General features: G+C 30.6%; 3 protein-coding genes across 3 annotated transcripts; 1 reads left to right on the top strand and 2 right to left on the bottom strand.

The window, feature by feature from the left end:
- The first annotated feature begins 3,173 nt into the window (after nt 1–3,173).
- LOC125871634 (clathrin light chain 2-like) lies at nt 3,174–6,814 on the top strand. Its single transcript, XM_049552268.1, has 3 exons — nt 3,174–3,457; nt 5,415–5,568; nt 6,220–6,814. The coding sequence occupies exons 1-3, from the start codon at nt 3,243–3,245 to the stop codon at nt 6,559–6,561; spliced, it is 711 nt and encodes a 236-aa protein (XP_049408225.1). The 5' UTR covers nt 3,174–3,242; the 3' UTR covers nt 6,562–6,814.
- Nucleotides 6,815–6,951: 137 nt separating this feature from the next.
- LOC125871623 (putative serine/threonine-protein kinase) lies at nt 6,952–9,376 on the bottom strand. Its single transcript, XM_049552254.1, has 7 exons — nt 9,236–9,376; nt 9,020–9,126; nt 8,721–8,833; nt 8,017–8,227; nt 7,646–7,883; nt 7,412–7,562; nt 6,952–7,336 (listed from the first exon to the last, which is right to left on the bottom strand). Exons 2-7 carry the CDS (start codon nt 9,081–9,083, stop codon nt 6,977–6,979), a joined length of 1,137 nt encoding a protein of 378 aa, XP_049408211.1. The 5' UTR covers nt 9,084–9,126; nt 9,236–9,376; the 3' UTR covers nt 6,952–6,976.
- A 1,942-nt stretch (nt 9,377–11,318) lies between these two features.
- On the bottom strand, nt 11,319–12,337 carry LOC125871640 (polygalacturonase inhibitor 2-like). Its single transcript, XM_049552276.1, has one exon. The coding sequence runs from the start codon at nt 12,329–12,331 to the stop codon at nt 11,330–11,332; it is 1,002 nt and encodes a 333-aa protein (XP_049408233.1). The 5' UTR covers nt 12,332–12,337; the 3' UTR covers nt 11,319–11,329.
- Nucleotides 12,338–18,991: the final 6,654 nt, after the last annotated feature.

Below are 18,991 nucleotides of genomic sequence, written 5' to 3'. Positions count from 1 at the left end.
CAGCGGTTTCAAATGAGTGGGGTGTGCTTAGGTATTTATAGAAAGCAGAGGTGGGATTGGTTTACAATTAGTCTCGCATTTGTATGAATTTACGGAAATACCGGAGGGTTTCGTATGAGTTATCTGGTTAAAGGTACGCATGCGATGTGTGAGGCTTGCACAGGGTTTTGTTATCCTACGCTCTGGTTGACGGTGAAGATGTTACAACGTTTTGATTTAGAGAAATAATGACCGTTCGATCAACGAGATTTTGATCAGATGTGTTACAAGATTTTGATTTGGAATAATAATGGCCGTGTAATCAACGAGAACTTTAAGTTGTTGCTGGAGATGCATGTATTAATGTTACTAAGTTCGGTATCCGCATTGGAACACGACTAAATCTAAATTCGCACCAGGAAGTCTCACACTTAACACTTGCGAGTAAAGTGTTACCTAACAAAGGCAACTTCGTAACCGTTTTTTTTTTGCGGGTGTTTCTCTAACTTCATTAACTTCTTATTTTCGCGTACTATTGCTCTCAAATTTAGTAAGTACTTTCTGGTCCAAATTTATGTTTTTGACTAAAATGATTAAAGGTTGATGTAAATTTGGGCATGAAATCTTTAATTTTTTGAAATAAAAATTTATATATTTGGCAATTATATAAAACGTATTATAAGTCATAATAATTGATAATTTAAAATATATAAAAGATATATGAAGATATTACGATAAAAGATACACTTGTTAGAACTACAAAATTTGAAAGATGCCATATAAAATAAAGATGTTACAGATTTTGATTTGGAACAATAATAATCTTCGATCGACGAGATCTTTATATGTTATTAGAAACACGTGTATTTTATTACTCCCTTATTTAGTAAGTACTCCTTCTACCCCAATTTATATCGCGGGTCAAATAATTTAAGTTTGATAGTGAATTTGCGTATAAAAATCTTCAAGATTTTGAAATAAATTTTATGTATTGAAAATTACGTTAAAATTAGAAAATTACAATAAATTTTGTATATCTAGGAGAGCTAGGTACTATTCTAGTTAAAATTAGAAGACAAACAAAGCAAAACATCATGCTATTCTTAGAAAGCCCTCATTGAGATCGATTTGTTGGTCTTCTAATTCTTAATAGGAATACTACCTAGCTTTCACATGTTTCACCTTGAAATACCACTGATTTGAAATCTAAATGACTCATCGTTTGAGTACAGTTTCATCGAATTTCAAAATTCACATCCAAAACATCGATTAATCACACAAAATGTGATGAACAATCATCCCATCTCTGTTTTGCAAACAATTTTATCTATATCCCCTTCGCCCTCTTCCTAAAAGTGTAAGCACAACAAAATAACACGAAAATCGAAAGAGTAAGAAACAACTGGTAATATCAAACACTAAACATTAAAGATTTTGAAATCATTTAAACTTTTTGATTTTAGATCTGCCAAACAAAGATGCAGTCATCGTTTCTCCCAAGAGGTCAAAATTGTTGTGAGCAAATATACTAATGACCATGAAGACTTTTTTGTTATGTTACTAATACTTGCTCTACTATTCGACCCATATTGATTGTACTAATATATAAGATTTTAAAAGGGAGACTTACATAAATCCCATTAATTTAGGATCTAATTACTTAGATACACTCTAATTTACAGTATTACGTATTTTACTAGATTTTGGTGTGTCTGGATGCGTTCAGATATGTCTAGACATGTGTATCTCAGGATACATGAGGTCAAAATTAGGTGAAATTTGTGTTAGATATATTGTATCCATGTGGATTCACATGTATCTGGATACAAAACAAATCTCGCTCGCCTCTCTCTTATTTCGCTAGCCACTCTCCTATGTATTTGGTAACCCAGAAACATGCAAATCACATCAGATATATGTATATAGTGTGATTCACATGTGATTGAGATATATAACGAATCTTGCTCGCCTCTCTCCCTATTTAGTATATCCGGTAGCAAAAATACATGTATCTAAGTGTATCTTTCTTAATATATGGTAGAAAACTTTTAGTTAGTGGTAAGATACATAATGTTTTGAAAGTATTAATAGTAATAATATATATGACAGTAAAGTATGTCTATTTATGTAGTTTTTCCATTTTAAAATCAATTAACATTTAATTTTAAATAAATTAGTATTTCATTTTGGACATGATAAAACAACCAAAGCAATGAAAAAGAACATAAACCAACAAATCATTTATCAAAAAAATCAGAGGAGACAAAATAGACAATAACCTATTTGAGACTTTATATATATATAACATTGTTTTAATGTCAATTGCGCTGTTTTAATAATTTTATTAATTGACGTTGATACACATACAAAATGCATTTAGCAGCCGACTAAGCAAAAGTCAATTACGCAGCTAATAAGCTAATATGAGCTTTAGAATATCTGCTAATTGCAGCCAACCTGCTTAATTTAAAAATGAAAATTGATTACCTCACACAGGTGGCGGAGCCACATGTATCCAAGAGTTTCAACTGACATTTCGTCAAAAAATTTTATTACAATTTTTATATATATATATTTTGATATTTTTTAGTAAAAAATTTAATTCCACCACTCACGAGTCACATCCTTCACATTGACTCTAATTGCTTAGCGAAAGAAGAATTGTTTTCTATTGTTTTCTTAAGTTCTCGATTCAGTAAAGTTTAATTCATTACATATAAAATACTTTCAAGAATTCAAACATTATAAGTATTTTAATTTTTGATAAAATTTTCTCATTAAAACTAATTTTACTAAACACTATTTTATATATTTTTCTTTCAGTTTTATTGATATAACTTTTTTATTTAAAATGTCAAAACATAAAGTAGCATAGTCAAACTTTTCAAGTTTACCGAATTCGAAAATTACAAAACTTTTAATAAATAAAAGTAACATAAATTTCGAAAATCGAATAACAAAATTTTTAATAAATAAAAGTACATAAATCACAAAATTGTTACTATAAAGTACAAGTAATTGTTTCGAAAAATTAGAAAGGGAAATAAATCTACTACTTACCTGGTAAATTGGTATATTATTCCAAAAGCCAATACCCTATAGTTAGTTGACACGTGTCAAATGAAGGAAAATGCGATGTATGTGATTACTGCCTCCAATGCTTTTACTGCACTTGATTTCTTTTCTGCTGACTCGCTAGGAGAATACGAACAAACACACACAACTGAAATTGCGGGAAAGGACAAAAATAAGAAGAATCCGCCATGTCATCAAACGTCTCCGGCACCGGCCCTCCCATGACTCCGCCGTTGGACCGTGGCGGAGACTTCGAGGTATCTACTGAAGACTCTGGAGACTACGTTTTTGGTTTGGAGTCGGTGATGTCTGAAGCTCAGTTCACCGGAGAAAATGGACCGATTCTCCCTCCGCCGGAACGTATGGTAGCGGAGGAAGGTTTTTCCCTGAGAGAGTGGCGCCGGTGAGCTTTATTTTTGTTTTTTCATTTCTCGGTTTTAAATTCTCTGCATGCAAAGACATATATGTATTAAATTCGTATAACATGATTTGATTGACTAAAATTGATAAAGTCCGTAATGGATTTTTGCGATAATCATACTTGTTTAAGGTAATAATAATCGGTAGCGACTGATTTTTGCAAATAGCTATTTTAGTCAACTCTAGTTTTTTTTTTTTTTTTAGTTTAGTTAATTGTTTGTCTATCAAAATATTTGATCAATGAGAGGAGCCTTGACGCAACAGTAAAAATGATTGATTGATGATCATGAGGTCACGGTTTGGAGCCATGGAAATAGACTTGTGTAAGGCTATGTACAGTAAACCTAATGTCCTTCCCTTTCTGGGCTTGGACAGCGGGAGCTTAGTGCAATGGCTGCTGGTATTATGAATCTGAGTGCTTCGACAAATTCAATTTACTTTGTTCGTTCTCTGATTTAAACTTATGATAAGTGCTTACAATGTTTGTTGCCAAGTGAATAAGTGCTGCCTTATCTTTTTTGTTTTTTCTCGGAGACAAAGATAGTTGTAGTATTCCTCCCGTTTACTTTTACTTATCCACTTTGGACTTGCAAATCCATTAAGAAACAATAATTGATATGAGAGTTTTACAATAATACTCGTATTAATTGATGTTTAGTATAAGGTTTTGAGAAATAAGAACTTAATGCTAAGGTTTAACATGAAAAAAAATAATTGTCTTTTCTTGATAGGTTAAAATTGACAAGTAAAATTGAAAATCTATTTTTCGAACCGTAGACAAGTAAAAGTAAACGGAGGGAATAGTTTATAAAACCCATGAACTTGATAGTGGTTTATAAAACCTATGAGAAGTTCAATTCTCAGTTTTGTTTGTTTCTCTTTTCAAAAAATAATGTTTTATTCTACATTTTGTTAATTACTTATTTAACATAGAATCAGAGTTTTCTGATCTATTTACTTGTTAAAAAATAGAATCTGATTTACCTCCAACACATGTAATTTCCTTACCTCGACCAATTAGTTGGGGAAAGTGAGTTGAATTTTGATGTAGTCAACTCCTAAGATAAATTCATTAAAGAAGAAAATTCTCCTAAATACATTTGGGAGATCTTTGATACATTAGTGATAAATGAGTTCCTGATGACATGGTCTTGCAATGTGGTAGTCAATAGGGGATCCATAACTTTAAGTTGGTTGGTGGTCCGAAGATAAATTCATCAAAGAAAGTTCTGTTAAAACTTTTGAGGAGGCCTTTGATTACTTATTGATAATTGAGTTGTTTATGAAATAATCTTGCCATCTCATAGCTTATAGGTAGCTGGCTCAAATAAGCTAGTGTCTGTGGAGTACCCACTGCTTTACTTTGACAGTAGGTTCTAACTTAACGTAGATTACATTTTAAAAAAAATTCACTATATATCTGCTGGTAGCACTCTCTTCCTTAAACATTTCAGTCCATGGTGGCAGTTGACTTGAGTTTACCTTTTAATCCCTGAAGGAAATTTTGTGATTCTTTTTACCCTTAAAGATCTCTGAAGCTGATACAAAGTAGAATACCGACTAGTCATTGTTAATATGCATTGTACATAGGTGTTTGTGCATTGTACAAAGCTTCTTTACTGGTGTGTAAATGTGATACTTTTGTTGTTAACAGCATGAAAAGATTGTGTTTATTGTGCAATCTGAAGCTTTACACATAATTCTCTATTTGAGCATAGCTCGGCTTATGCCTATGAGCTTTATTTTTCCGTAATTATCAAGTAATACTTAGCGTATACCTATGATGCATTAAAACTCACCATTTACAGTTTACTTTTGTGTAGTGACATTCTAATTCGCATCCTATCTTATTCTTTGTTGTATGCTTGTGAGATGAAATTACAAGGTTACATTTTTTGATCTTCTCAGCTGAGAGGTGTAATATTTGTTCCATTTTCCAGATTGAACACCATACGGCTGGAGGAGAAGGAGAAAAGGGAGAAAGAAATTGTTAGGGAAATAATCAAAGAAGCAGAGGAATACAAAGCAGAGTACTATAGGAAATGGAAACTTAGATGTGAGAACAACATAGCTGCTAACCGGGAGAAGGAGAAGGTGAGACCTATAGCTATATAAATTAAAAGTCTTTCCGAGGCATTTTGCTTAAACTCACGGTTTGTTAACTAGTTTGGCATAAATTTGCTTGTGCTGGGTGTTTGTTTTCCAAACAGTTGCTTTAGCTGGAAGGTCTGACATGATGTGCATCTAGTTACCTTCTCTTCCTAATCATTGCTTTCAACTCTTCGGAATAGGATATGAGTGTTGAGACAGGGAGATTAACCTAGTAAAAGTACCATCCAATTTTTAATCATGGTACTTGTTACTCTCTTTTTTAAGTTATTAGTTTTGAAAAAATCATTGTATTGGTACTTTCGACTCAACCAAGGCAGGGACACAGAGAAAAGCAGTTTCTACATTTATCTGTTACATTTCATATGATTTAGCTTTAACACTTAGTAAGAGGTGTAAATTAAAGTTTTTGAAAGTGGAAGTTTTCCACAAGAGATCAAAATGTGCTGATAACCTATAGAACAATCTATGCTGAGTTTTTGTGCTTTGGTGAGTTTTATTTGCTAATCTCCACAGAACTATGTCTTTGGTTTTATGGTTTGTCAAATCTCTAAACATAGTTCCACAGTACGGCAAGTTCCTCCTTAGTCAATCAATGTGTTGCAATTCATGTGTCATCTTATTCTTTTTTTCCAGTTATTCTTGGCCAACCAAGAGAAGTTCCATACTGAAGCTAATAAGGCTTATTGGAGGGCAATTGGAGAGCTTATCCCAAAGGAGGTCCCGACCATAGAAAAGAAAGGAAAGAAGGATAAGGAGAAGCAGCCATCCATCAATGTCATCCAAGGACCCAAACCTGGCAGGCCAACTGAACTCTCTAGAATGCGTCAAATACTTGTGAAACTCAAACACAACCCCCCTGAGCATATGAAGCCTTCTGCAAAACCATCTTCGGAACCAGGAAAAGATGCAAAGACAGGAATAGAAACTTCTGTTGCTGCCTCTGCAAAGCCTCAAGCTACTACTGCTGCATCTTAAAGGTTTATTCTCTGCTGCACAATGAAAATGCTACTGTGTTGATCTTGTAAAGCAGTCATCCTTTAAACGTTAACTTAAATGTTATGAGTTTGAGAATAACTCCTATCAGGAAGTTTTTACCTTCATTTCTAGTTTTAGGAGCTAATATGTGCATAGAGAAAAGTTTCTATCCTTTACTGTGTTCATAGTCTCTGCTGTAAACTTCATCTTCATATCTGAAATTTGTAGTTACATAGTAGCTCATTCTGTGTGATTTGTCTCTCTTTCTCCCTTATCAGCTACTGCCAACTTTACATTACATGAGAAAATGTATGAAAAAGGTAAGTCTAATGAGAGACAATACATTTACTCCTCGATAGCCCACGTTAGAAGAACGACAATATACAAGTATGAAGAATAAGAACACCAGTTAACATTATCTAGGAAGCATTTGGGTGACACTCTGAAAGCTCTCAAACTTTGTTGATGTTACAGAAGGATTTACAGATTGCACCCCATTCATCCCCGCAGAGGATGATTTCTGCAGACTACCATAACTTGATCGTTTCGAGCTATGTGGTCTATAAACTCCTGGTTCAGTTAACGACTTCTCGTTGAGGTTGACTTCCTTAGACAACATCTCAATCACTTGTTTCATATTAGGTCTTTGGGTAGGTGCTGATTGTGTGCAAAAGAGAGCAACTTTGATGAACCGCAGCAATTCAGTTTCTGGATACTCTGTTAGCTCTGGATCAATGATTTCCAGAAGCCGTCCTTCTTCTCTTAGCTTCCATACCTGCAACGCGTAAACTTTCAAAATGCTGATTACTGATGAATCTTGAAGATCATAAAGCTGAAAGTATAATCCTACCCATTCCACCAGAACCAAGAGATCCACTCCAAATGCTGATTTACTACTGCTTCTTCCACTTATGATTTCAAGTACAAGAACTCCAAAGCTATAGACATCAGCCTTTTTCGTGAGTTGTCCAAACAAGGCATACTCCGGAGCAAGATAACCTCTGCACATCAGAATACCTTACTGAGACGAGACAGGAGAGGAATATCGAATGTTATGAAACTGAAATTCAATGTAACTACTCACATTGTTCCTGCTACTTGCGTACTTAGATGAGTGACATTTTCAGGAAAAAGCTTAGCCAGACCAAAATCTCCAATTTTAGGATGAAGGTTTTCATCTATAAGGATATTACTAGCCTTAATATCTCGATGAACAATCGGTGGTGAGGCTTCCTCATGAAGAAATGCTAAACCAGATGCTGTACCTAAACTTATAGCAACTCTCTGAGGCCAATTCAGGGCAACACGCTTACCATTAGAACCTGAAATAACAATTTTAACCCGTCCAGATTCAGTCCAATCTGCTCATTTAACATTCCTAACTTCAACTATAACATGTTCATTTGGTTCAAAATAAGTTTTTTTTTAAAAAAAACTGATCTGTGAGAACATTACCTAGTAAAGCACTGGCAAGGCTGTTATTCTTCAAGTATTCATATATCAACATTCTATTGCCACTCTCAACACAACAACCAATCAACTGAACAAGATTTGGATGTTGGGTGTTTGAAATCATATTAATCTCTGTCAAGAATTCTTTAGTCCCTTGTTTTGACTCAGCAGAGAGACATTTAATGGCAACACAAGTTCCATCTCTCAAAATTCCCTACATTTAAAGAACAAAGTTGCATAAGTACAAAGAGTGGAAATACATAAAAGATTTAACCTATATATATATATTGATAGTGTAAAATATTTTTACATTATTAATGTAGCAGGTAATCTACCTTATTTAATTTAATTTTTATGATGGTGGTGTTTATTAGCTTATGTGTACCTCGACTATTCCACCAAAGATTAGTTACATTGGAAGGAATCTATCTAGGCTGCAGTACCCTTTTTGGGCCTCCATTGAGATTTGAACCTAAAAATCTCATTATTCCCATCCCACTTCATTGATCATTAGGCTGCATCTATCCTTACATGCTCTCATTTTCTACTCACTAGCAAATCCCACTTCGAATGATTTAAATTATTATAGTTATCTTTTAGGTGACTTCTTCTAAATTTTGAACGTATAGATGTTAAACTCAGTACTTAATAACTAGCATCCACAAGGACCATTAAAAGGCATGACACCATAAACAAGAGATGATTACCTTATAAACAACTCCAAAACCACCACCTCCTATTTTGTTAGATGGATGGAAGTGACTTGTTGCTGATCTCAATGAGTTATAGGAAAAAACCCTCACATTGTTGGTCGTGAACTCTACACAATGAAAAACACAAAAAGAAAATGAAAATTATGTGAAGTACTTCTCAAATTTGGATGGACTACAAAAAGTAGAGCAGAAGCGTCAAATTTTTAAATATTTTGGATTCTGAATTTTATAAGAACGATTTGTTTTAAGCATGTAATTGAGAAAACAGAAATAAGAGTTATGAGTGTACTTACCTTGGATTTGAGTCTCTCTATTGTTTTTGTATGATTGCAAAACTCCAAAGCAATTCCAACCCATTGCTCAAATATTCAAAATTTTAACTTTGTAGCACCTAATATTTCTGCAAATTAATGAAAAGGAAATACAAAAAAAAATAATAATCAACTACTATAAAATCTACTTAGACAAATGGGAAAAACATGAAAATTTAGATAATAATCTATACGTACATGATTTCTTGTTGTGATTGAAAATCAAAAGCCATTATAGTTGAAATAAAAGCATGCCGGACGCTAGCTATATACAACTTTTTAGTTGAGTAGAGATATAACTTTGTACTTTATAATAAATGCTATAATTAAATGTATTTATAGTACCATCTTGCAAGAGAGGGAGTTATTATTATACATAAAATAAAATAGGATTAGAGGGGTTGGCCAAGGTGCACAAATGAAGCCGCCATTGAGGTTTGACTTTTTTTTTTTAATTATTCCGTCTCTGATATTTATATTGAAGCTTGATTAATTTAAATTTGCATTGTATAAATTTTATTTAGAAGATGTTCTCTCTATTATTATTTTTATATTCAAAGCTCAAAACTAAAATTTATGATTTAGAGAGGAACAACCTATTGGTTGCACCACATTGAGGTTGACTTTGCTTTATTTTGTCTTTCTATTTTTTTTGCTTTAATTTCATTTCAATATGTTTATGAAACTAGTGTCACTTTTAAATTTTTTTCATTTTGTTTTTAGTGATAGCTTATAAGGAATAGCATCATGACATATTTAATAAATCACAATTGAAAGATAGTTTTGAACACCTTTAGTATCAAATAATAAGATCCTTAAAAAATCTCTTTATATTTTTGAACTTATTGATTTTCAAAAGTCCTTGCAGCCTTCAATTCGATTTTAAAAAAAGGTTGGGAACATTCTTTCTAATTTCATTTAAGAAAGAAGTTCTTTTAATTAAATTAAAACACATAAAATAAAACGAGAGTAAAATATTCAGGAAAAGAAGTATATTTCTCTATCTTGTTATTGACCATCTTTATTAGGATTCCTTGCTATATCTAAGAGATAAAAAGCCTTAGATTTGGTCAACCTTAACAAGTCATTTTCAACCACTAGCTTATGTTATGTGCCTCTTGTGATGTTTGGTAGCAGGAAATAATTATTAATACCTAATAATCATGAAAATGTCAAAGCACAAAGGTAACACCTTTTTCATTTTTTTATTTCTAAGAAATAAATATAATTCTCATCCTAATTTAATACTCCTATCACATAATACTATCCTTATTTTGATTTTTCAATTTCATCAATGTAATATTCATTTATACAAACCATAAAATAAACAAGTTAAATTAATAATTTAAACAATGTATGCAATAAAAAATATGATTACATAAAATAAAAGCGAAAGAAGCATTCAAAGGAAGAACATGCAAAGATGGTAACGACAGTTAAATTTTCAGCCATAATTAAGAATGTGTTTCGGATGCGATTTTCAAATTTTAAAATATTTTTCTAAAAAATTAAGTTTCTTGAAAATGAGAAAAATAACTTCTGTAATGATATTAGGGAAAATAAATTGAATAAGTGACATTATTCCAATGCTTCCCACCCACCTAATGACATTATGTCATGGAAATTCAATAACTTATATAGATATGATTTTTTTTATTTATACTCTATTTCCATTACATAATATTCGAGAGGAAAGGGATTCAGTTGGACCCCTTATACTTCTCTCTTCGCCTTGCTAATTTTTAGCTGTAATATAAACTTGAACTTTTTTGATGTACATTCTAACTTAAATATTATTCAGATTTCTATCATTCAATATTTCCCTGAGAAAATAAATAAGAATAGTGTAAAGGGAACTTGAACTTGAGTACATTTTATTCATGAGGTGATAACTTCACTTATTGTAGGATTGTTCTTTTATATGAATTTATATAATTTTTTAATTACACAGGGAAGGTATGTAACTTATAATGATGATAAATAAAATGATTCAATTAGTCATCATATTCATAGACAGCGTAATTAAGTAAAATGATTCAATATTATCTGTTTCTTCGGATGATATGATGGTCAATCATTTGCTTAGCAAAAGAGTGAAAATTAAGTAGCTAATTGGTATTCATGACAATATATATAATCATCCATTGAGAAATTACTTAAAAAGGATAACATTCATAAATTAAAGTACATGTTTATGTCTTGAGTTTACTCACTCAATTATTCATCAACATTCAAAGAGAAGTTACAATACATAGATAGACAGACACATGACAGGATACTAGCTAGTGATGATCATTTACAGGGCGGCAATGGAGCACCACACAAGCATTTGTTGTGAAAATACTCATATATCTCAAATCTCTGCATATTCTCACCCTTTGGAATCTTGCCACAAAGTCTATTATAACTCACATTCAAGAGTTGCCACTGATTCTTGGACATGATTTTTGGAAGACTCCCATAAATCTTGTTATGATTTAAATCCAACCTCCATAATCTCTTCCCAAACGTCAACTTTGACATGTCAAATTCAAACTTATTCCTATCCAAAAGCATTTGAAATGTATTCTTTTCTTTACCAAACAAAAATGAAATATCCCCTTCAAGCATGTTCCTTGACAAGTCAATTGTCTCAATACTCAAGCCAGCAAATGAAGTTGGGACAATCCCTGTAAGTTGGTTATGTCCAAGGTAAATATAGCTTAGATTTGGAGCTAAGTTGCTAAAAAACTCCGGGATTGGTCCACTAAGTTTGTTTCTGTCTAATCCTAAAAACTCCAAGTGTGGAAGTTGAGATAGCGAAGGTGGGATAGTTCCAACAAGCTTATTATAGGACAAGTTAATGTAGGTTAAGCTTTTCAACTTACTAAGAACTTCAGGTACAGGTCCAGAAATGTTTGTTTGACTAATTCTGAAGAATTCGAGATTAGTTAGTTTAACGATTGTTGATGGAATTGGACCGGTGAGATTACGTACGTTGTGGATACTGAATGTTGTAAGGTATGTAAGGTCTCCGATGGCAGGGGAGAGGTATCCGGCCATATCCATTTTGGTGAAGGCGATGACGTTAATACGATTGGTTTTTTCATCACATTTGATAGTAGGTCCGTACCAATCAGTACAACAATCAGTTCTGGGATCCCAATTACCCAAGTCATCAGGATTGCCTAGACCTTTTTTGAATTCTAGGAGGGCTTTTTTGTCATTTGGATGGCATCTTTCAGATGAAGAGAGTTGAGAAAGAAACAAGAGAGAAAAAAAAGAAAGAATGGAAACTAGAGAGGAAGGATTCATTTTATGAAAAAGATAGTGTGAGATTGTGAGTGTTTGGTTAGTAGTATTTATAGGATGATATTTGTGCTTTCTAGTAGTATTTGCTTGTCCCCACTCTCTCCTCTATTTAAAAAAAAAATCTATTAAATCTACTATTTCAATAAAAAATAATATCATCATAACTTATCCCATTCTCATCATAATTAATTATATCATAACTTTAATTCAAATCAAACGACTTCTTAGTCATTTTTTTTAACCTAATCTTTTACGGTTAACGGATTGATTAGATCCACAATTTGTCTCTTCAACCTTTGAAGAGGTCATATAGGTGGAACTCTCTTTCGTCTAGGTAGAGAGGAGGGAATGGAAGACATAGATAAAGACAGCTTCCTTTTTGCTTTTCATCATTTCAAGAAAACTTATTTGATGTGAGAATTTCCTTTTAGCATAATTTGAAGCGTGTAATTCGAATATTATTGAGATTTCAATATAGATTTCAAACGGCGAACAAAATATTACTTACTATTTAAAAATAAATAAAAAATAAGGGTAGGCGTTTTAAAAAATGAGGTGTCAAACACGAAATAAATGAGTTCATTTGAGTGTACGATTAGTCTTTGTCAACTTACTGTGGATATGAGTGGACATAAAGCTCTTGGGTCTTATTTGTTCATACATTTAATGATGTGAATTTGAATTATTGTTATGAAATGTATTTATTTATGTTAAGATTTAAAGAAGATCTAAATAAGTTTTAATTATTAAGATCTTGAATAACGTCTTAGTATTATTAAAAAATAAATTTATAGATAATATTCATCACAACGTAATTTTTTTTATCCTAATAAATTGATTTATAACAATGTAAATATGTTATATGATTATTTTAAATCATAAATTTTGAAATTTTATCCTTTTTTAAAATTTTTTTTATGTAATACGGTATCACTTAAATTGGATTGAAATTTGGATGTATCAATTAACCATTGTTGTTTGATTTAATTAATTATGAATTTTTTTAGTGTAAAATGTCGTATAAAATAATATTGCGTTCAGTTGAAAATATTAATATAAATAATGATCCCCATATAATTATGTTCATAATTTTTATTGTATTTTCTGATTCATTTGATCTTCTACTAACCTATAGATTTTAAATAATAAAAACCTTATTTATACAATAAACATAACACTTAAGCCCACATAGAATGGAGAAAAAGTGGGACTAAGAATAGATGAGAGTTTGAGGAGACCAAATTTATTATTATTTCCTACATTAAATTTGATAATCAATATGTTTAAATATCAATCCCCAATAAGTATTTCTTTTATTATGCTAGTAACTTTTTTATTTTTAGTTATTCTTATTTGGCTCTATCTTGATAGAGTAAGTATTTCTTCTATTATACTAGGTAACTTTTTCATTTTTAGTTGTATTATTGGCTCTATCTTGATAGAGTTCATTTTATTTTAATCATTCATGTTTTATGTCTTATTGATCTTCTTATATTTTCATGAGTAGAATTTTGTGATAATGCATGATGAACAGTTAAATTGAGATAGTTATAATTTCGTACACCTGATTAAATACATTTTGCTCATCAATTCATTTAAAATTTTTGGAATGATAATTTTACTGTACGATTTTATTTGTAGAATATATTTTATTTTCTTCATTGATTCATTTTTAAAATCCTAAAAAATTATATCAAATAATTAACTATTTATCTTCAAAGTGTATCTTGATTAATAGGTTAAAGAAGCTAACACAAATATTGCAAAAAAATTAAGGACAAAATAACTAAGGAGAGAGAGAAAAGTGGGAAAAATGAACTAAAAATCCAACAACTTGCAATGTCACAAGTTTCTCATTTTCATTTTTTAAAGGCGGAATGACCTGAGAGACCTTTGTATTTGACTCTGTTTGTCAGTTGAACCCTCATATTCATCACTTTACCAACGAGACCCTTAAACCCATATGAACACACCATTTTAAGCCCCTTTCTCCTCCGGTCAGTGTGCATCTAATGGACGCAATTACACATGGAATTTTACATCATTTTTTAGTGCCACGAACGAAATTAAGTGCTAATAAATAAATAAATCAAATAGATCAATTTTTTAATTTCTTAAACTTTTCAAATAGTCACAAATTGAGCACTATATTCATACCCATTAGATCAAATTCTTCTCGATTTAACTTGTAAATTCAACTACAAGTTCACCAACACAAACTCAATGAACCCCAACCAAAAAATTTAATTAATTTTACAAATTCACAAGACCCATTTATTTTTTTTAAAGCTTTTTCAAGCTTATCAATGAAGTTTTAAAATTTCCAATAGTCACAACCATCCTTCACAGTATCCACATCTCCTCGTTGAAACCATCTAATAAAATAATGATACTGGAGTAATATTTTTCAAATCTAAAAAATGAAAATTTTAGAAGAAGTTGAGGCTACTGATTTGTATATATAAAAAAAAAGGCGAAGAAGAGTGAATGTGGGGATGAAGAAAGAATAAAGTTGAGGGCTGTGGTGAGGGGCAGAGGAGAGAGGGCTGGTGAAGAAGAAGAAAGTTGTGGGTGGGTGGGTGAAGGAGGGTCGAAGAAGATGAATCTTATTTTTTAATTTTGTTAAATTGATTTTTTTAAAGGTAAAATATTATTTTAACTCGCTTTCAAGCGCGTGTAATTACGCATATTTTCAACTCACCAATATTAATGTCACATAAGTTCGGTCAATAGTCAGAGGGTTTAAAATAATGTGTTATGATGAGTTTAAGGGTTTGGTTGACAAAGTGATGAGTAAGAGGGTTTAACTGACAAACAGAGCCAAGTACAGGGGTTTCCTAGGTCATTCCGCCTTTTTTTAATTTCAACACTATTTTAATATTTTCTTTTTTTATTTTAATACAAGATAATTTTTTAAAGATAAGATTTTTTATCATTTAATGGACCAATAAACATGGAGTGTTGCTTTAGACGTTGATTTATGGAAAAAATATTTAAGTAAGAACAAATGAGGTGAAAGGACTTATGTAAACTTTCTAATTTAGTAGTAGATGATAGGACTTACGTAAATAAAAAAAACCTTTAGTTATTCAGAACGTTTACTTATCATACAATAAATATAATTATTTTATTTACGTAATTAACATATGTGAAACAACAAATAAATAAGAATGAGTAAGACAAAGACTTACATAAATCCTCTAATTAAGTGTAGGATTTACCTTTAATTATCATTACTGATAAATATTACAGTATTATTAGTAAGTATCATTTTTCTCTATAACTTATCCTCATTTGAAGAGATTGTTCTCCAGAATTTTATCATTATAAATATAATATTATATAAATTCAATAAAATCTTAATTACCGCGCGAAGCCTATACCTATTCACTAGTTTAACAATAATCTCACATAATTGTATATAGTTTGATTGGTGAATTGAAATAATACTTGTATTTAAGTTAGGCGGAATGATCTGGGGACTCTTATACTTGGCTTGAATTGTCAACTGGACCCTTCTACTCACGATATTGCCAACCGAACACTTAAACTCAATGAAACACAATCTTTTAAACCCTTTTGACTTCACGTGGACTTCAAAGACACAATGAAAATGACATGTCATGATCCACATCAGACTTTTAGTGACACGTCACTTATTTTTACTTTATTTTAAGAAATTTAAATTTTTTTCTTTTCACTTATTTTTTTACTTTATTTAAAATTTGCATTTTTTTCTTTTTCACTCCGTTTCTTCCTCACACTAACTTTATCCTTGACCATCTCCCTCCATTTTTTCACCATTGCCATCTTACATCCTTATTCCTTACTGGTTATCACTACCTTAAATAACTAAAAATTATCATTGTTCTCCAAGTTTTCATCGTTCATAAATTTTCTCTATTTTTTTTATAACAAGGTCTTCATCCACCACTTGAACCATTGTGAATTTGTTTCCTCCATTAATGCAAATGAACCACACTAAAATATCTTAATATGTTCTAATATATATATATATATATATATATATGTTCCACTTAATTTTACATAGACATACAATAATCATTCTTTACGCTCCAAAATAATCAGATCTCTATCACCTAGCCGTCTGTAAATTACCCCTCCCCAATCCCCCAATAGCTTCTCTTCATATATTTTTATCACAAAGACTGAAACAACTACTTCTAGAAAATAATTTCTGAAATACTTCTTGCAAACATATTAAAGATTGTAAAATATTTCTTTTCTTTTAATTAGTTTTAGTCTCAATTTTTTCTGTTTACACTCCTTTAACGAGTGAGATCACACGTTTGTTCCACCTCAACTATTAAGTTGCCACATAGGATTGATCAATGGTCAAATGGGTTTAAAATATTGTGTTTCATTGAGTTTAAGTGTTCAATTGACAAAGTCATAGAAGGGTCTAGTTGACAATTTGAGCCAAGTATAAGAATCTCCCAAATCATTCCGCCTTTAAATTACATTGAAATCAATTATTATTAATTTAGGCAAAATATTATAATATGAAATAATTTTAAACAGAAAGCACCTTAAAGTTATCTGACATAATATTTTCTGGGCAACTATTTCACCATATACAAAGTTCATCACTACTACTATTATTATTATTATTATTATTATTATTATTATTATTATTATTATTATTGTTATTATTGTTATTATTGTAGATAATTCCGACAATATAATCATTTCAAAAAATATAAATTACTATGGAGTATTATTACTATTATATTATTACTACATGAAAAAAACGTTTATTTTTAATTTAGCATATTTGAAGGGTGTCGGTAGTGCTTTTTCTTTTTCTTTTTTTTAGAAACATAATGATGAGACTTGCTTTGATGGCCACTTGCAATTAAAATGCATGTTGCAATACTTTATTTTCATTTTAAAATATTACTCCCTCTGTCAGTGACACTTTTCAAATTTCGAAATTTAACGAGTATATCTTTGACTATAAGTTTTTCATAAATCTTTTAAATATTTTGAATTATCAATTATTTTGACTACAATTTTTTCATAAATCTTTTAAACATTTGAATTATCAATTAAAATGTATGTTTCAATACTTTATTTTCATTTTAAAATATTACTCCATCCGTCAATGACACTTTTCAGATTTCAAAATTCAATGAGTATCTTTGACTATAAGTTTTTCATAAATCTTTTAAACATTTTGAATTATCAATTATTGTGACTTATAGTATTTTTTACATAACTTACAAATATATAAATTTCATTTCAATAAAATTGAAAATTTCATGTGCAAATCATGAAATTTTCGATTAAACTTAAATTTTTTTGACTCTCAAAAATGAAAAATATCACATAAATTGAAACAGAAGAAGTAATACCTTTTAATTTAAACTCCAAATGCTATTTTCTTTTTCATTTTTTTTTTCAAATATCACCAAGGAATAGTAGTAAAGTTGAAATATCTCATCTTACGTTGGACTTAGGGTCCCTCTATTGTCTTTGTATGATTGCTAAACTCCATGCGAAAATTGCTAAACTCCAAAGCAACTCTAACCCGCTGACATGAATTGTGGTGCAGTTAGGGATGTTAAAAATGAACTCAATTATAGGTCATTCGTCTAAAATTTTAACGGTTGGACTTAGAATAATTTGAATTGGATTCAATCTCAATCAATTTAAGTTTTAATCCATTTTAAGAAAATCTTCAATTGAGACCAATATAATCTCCAATTTCAATCCGTTTTAAGACTCTGTATTTGCATTGATGTAATGTATATAATAAAGGTATGAATTACTCTCTATTTTATATCTTTTAGGATTTATCTATCCATTTGTAACTTCTTCTTTTTAAATTTTCTTGAGTTGAAATTCAAATTGTGGTTATAAAAGTTAAATAACAATATGTTAAAATTATAGAGATTAAGCGAGTCGAATTGGGTGGGTCATGACCCAACCCATTTGATATCAAAGTAAACTTGGGCAGGTCAAGACCCAACCCAATTTCTATTTCAACTCATTTTAATATTTCCAATTTCAATTCCACCTGTCCATTTGACACACTTAGGTGCAGTGGTGAGACTGCTTAACCCTTAACCAGAGATTTTGGGTTCGAGCCCTAGATATGGAGAAAATCATGTTGGAAGCGCCAACCTGAATGTGCCTTGCAATATGTGATCTAGATTTAATTAGGCTTCAATGTGGACTCCAAACACCGGGTAGAAAACCAAAAAAAAAAAAAAAGCAACTATAATCCATTGCTCAAATAATTATATTAGGATTTGTTTGATGATGAGAATTTTGTACTTATTTTGAATTTTTATTTTATTTGAAAAATCATGGTTTAATTATAAAATTTTTAAATATAACTTAAAGTTGTATTTGAAATTTATAAAATATCCAAAATTCCATTTCACTTTTATAAATTTTTCTTTTCTAATATCCTAATTTTTAAAATTTTATATAATAACCTTATTTAAGTTAAATTTCATGTTTAAATTATATTCCATATTTGTATAAAAAATACTTTCAAACTCTAAATACTTTTGCAAAAAATATGATCAAACATAATTATAACCTTGAAACTAAATAAAATTCATGGGCAAACGCCTGTCAAACTTTTTCACATTCTAGTTCCCTCTCTCCATAAGTATTAACTGTATATGAAAT

The sequence above is a fragment of the Solanum stenotomum genome, chromosome 7 (assembly GCF_019186545.1).
Source record: "Solanum stenotomum isolate F172 chromosome 7, ASM1918654v1, whole genome shotgun sequence".
Lineage (NCBI taxonomy): Eukaryota > Viridiplantae > Streptophyta > Magnoliopsida > Solanales > Solanaceae > Solanum > Solanum stenotomum.
This window is presented reverse-complemented; position numbering and strand designations above follow the sequence as displayed.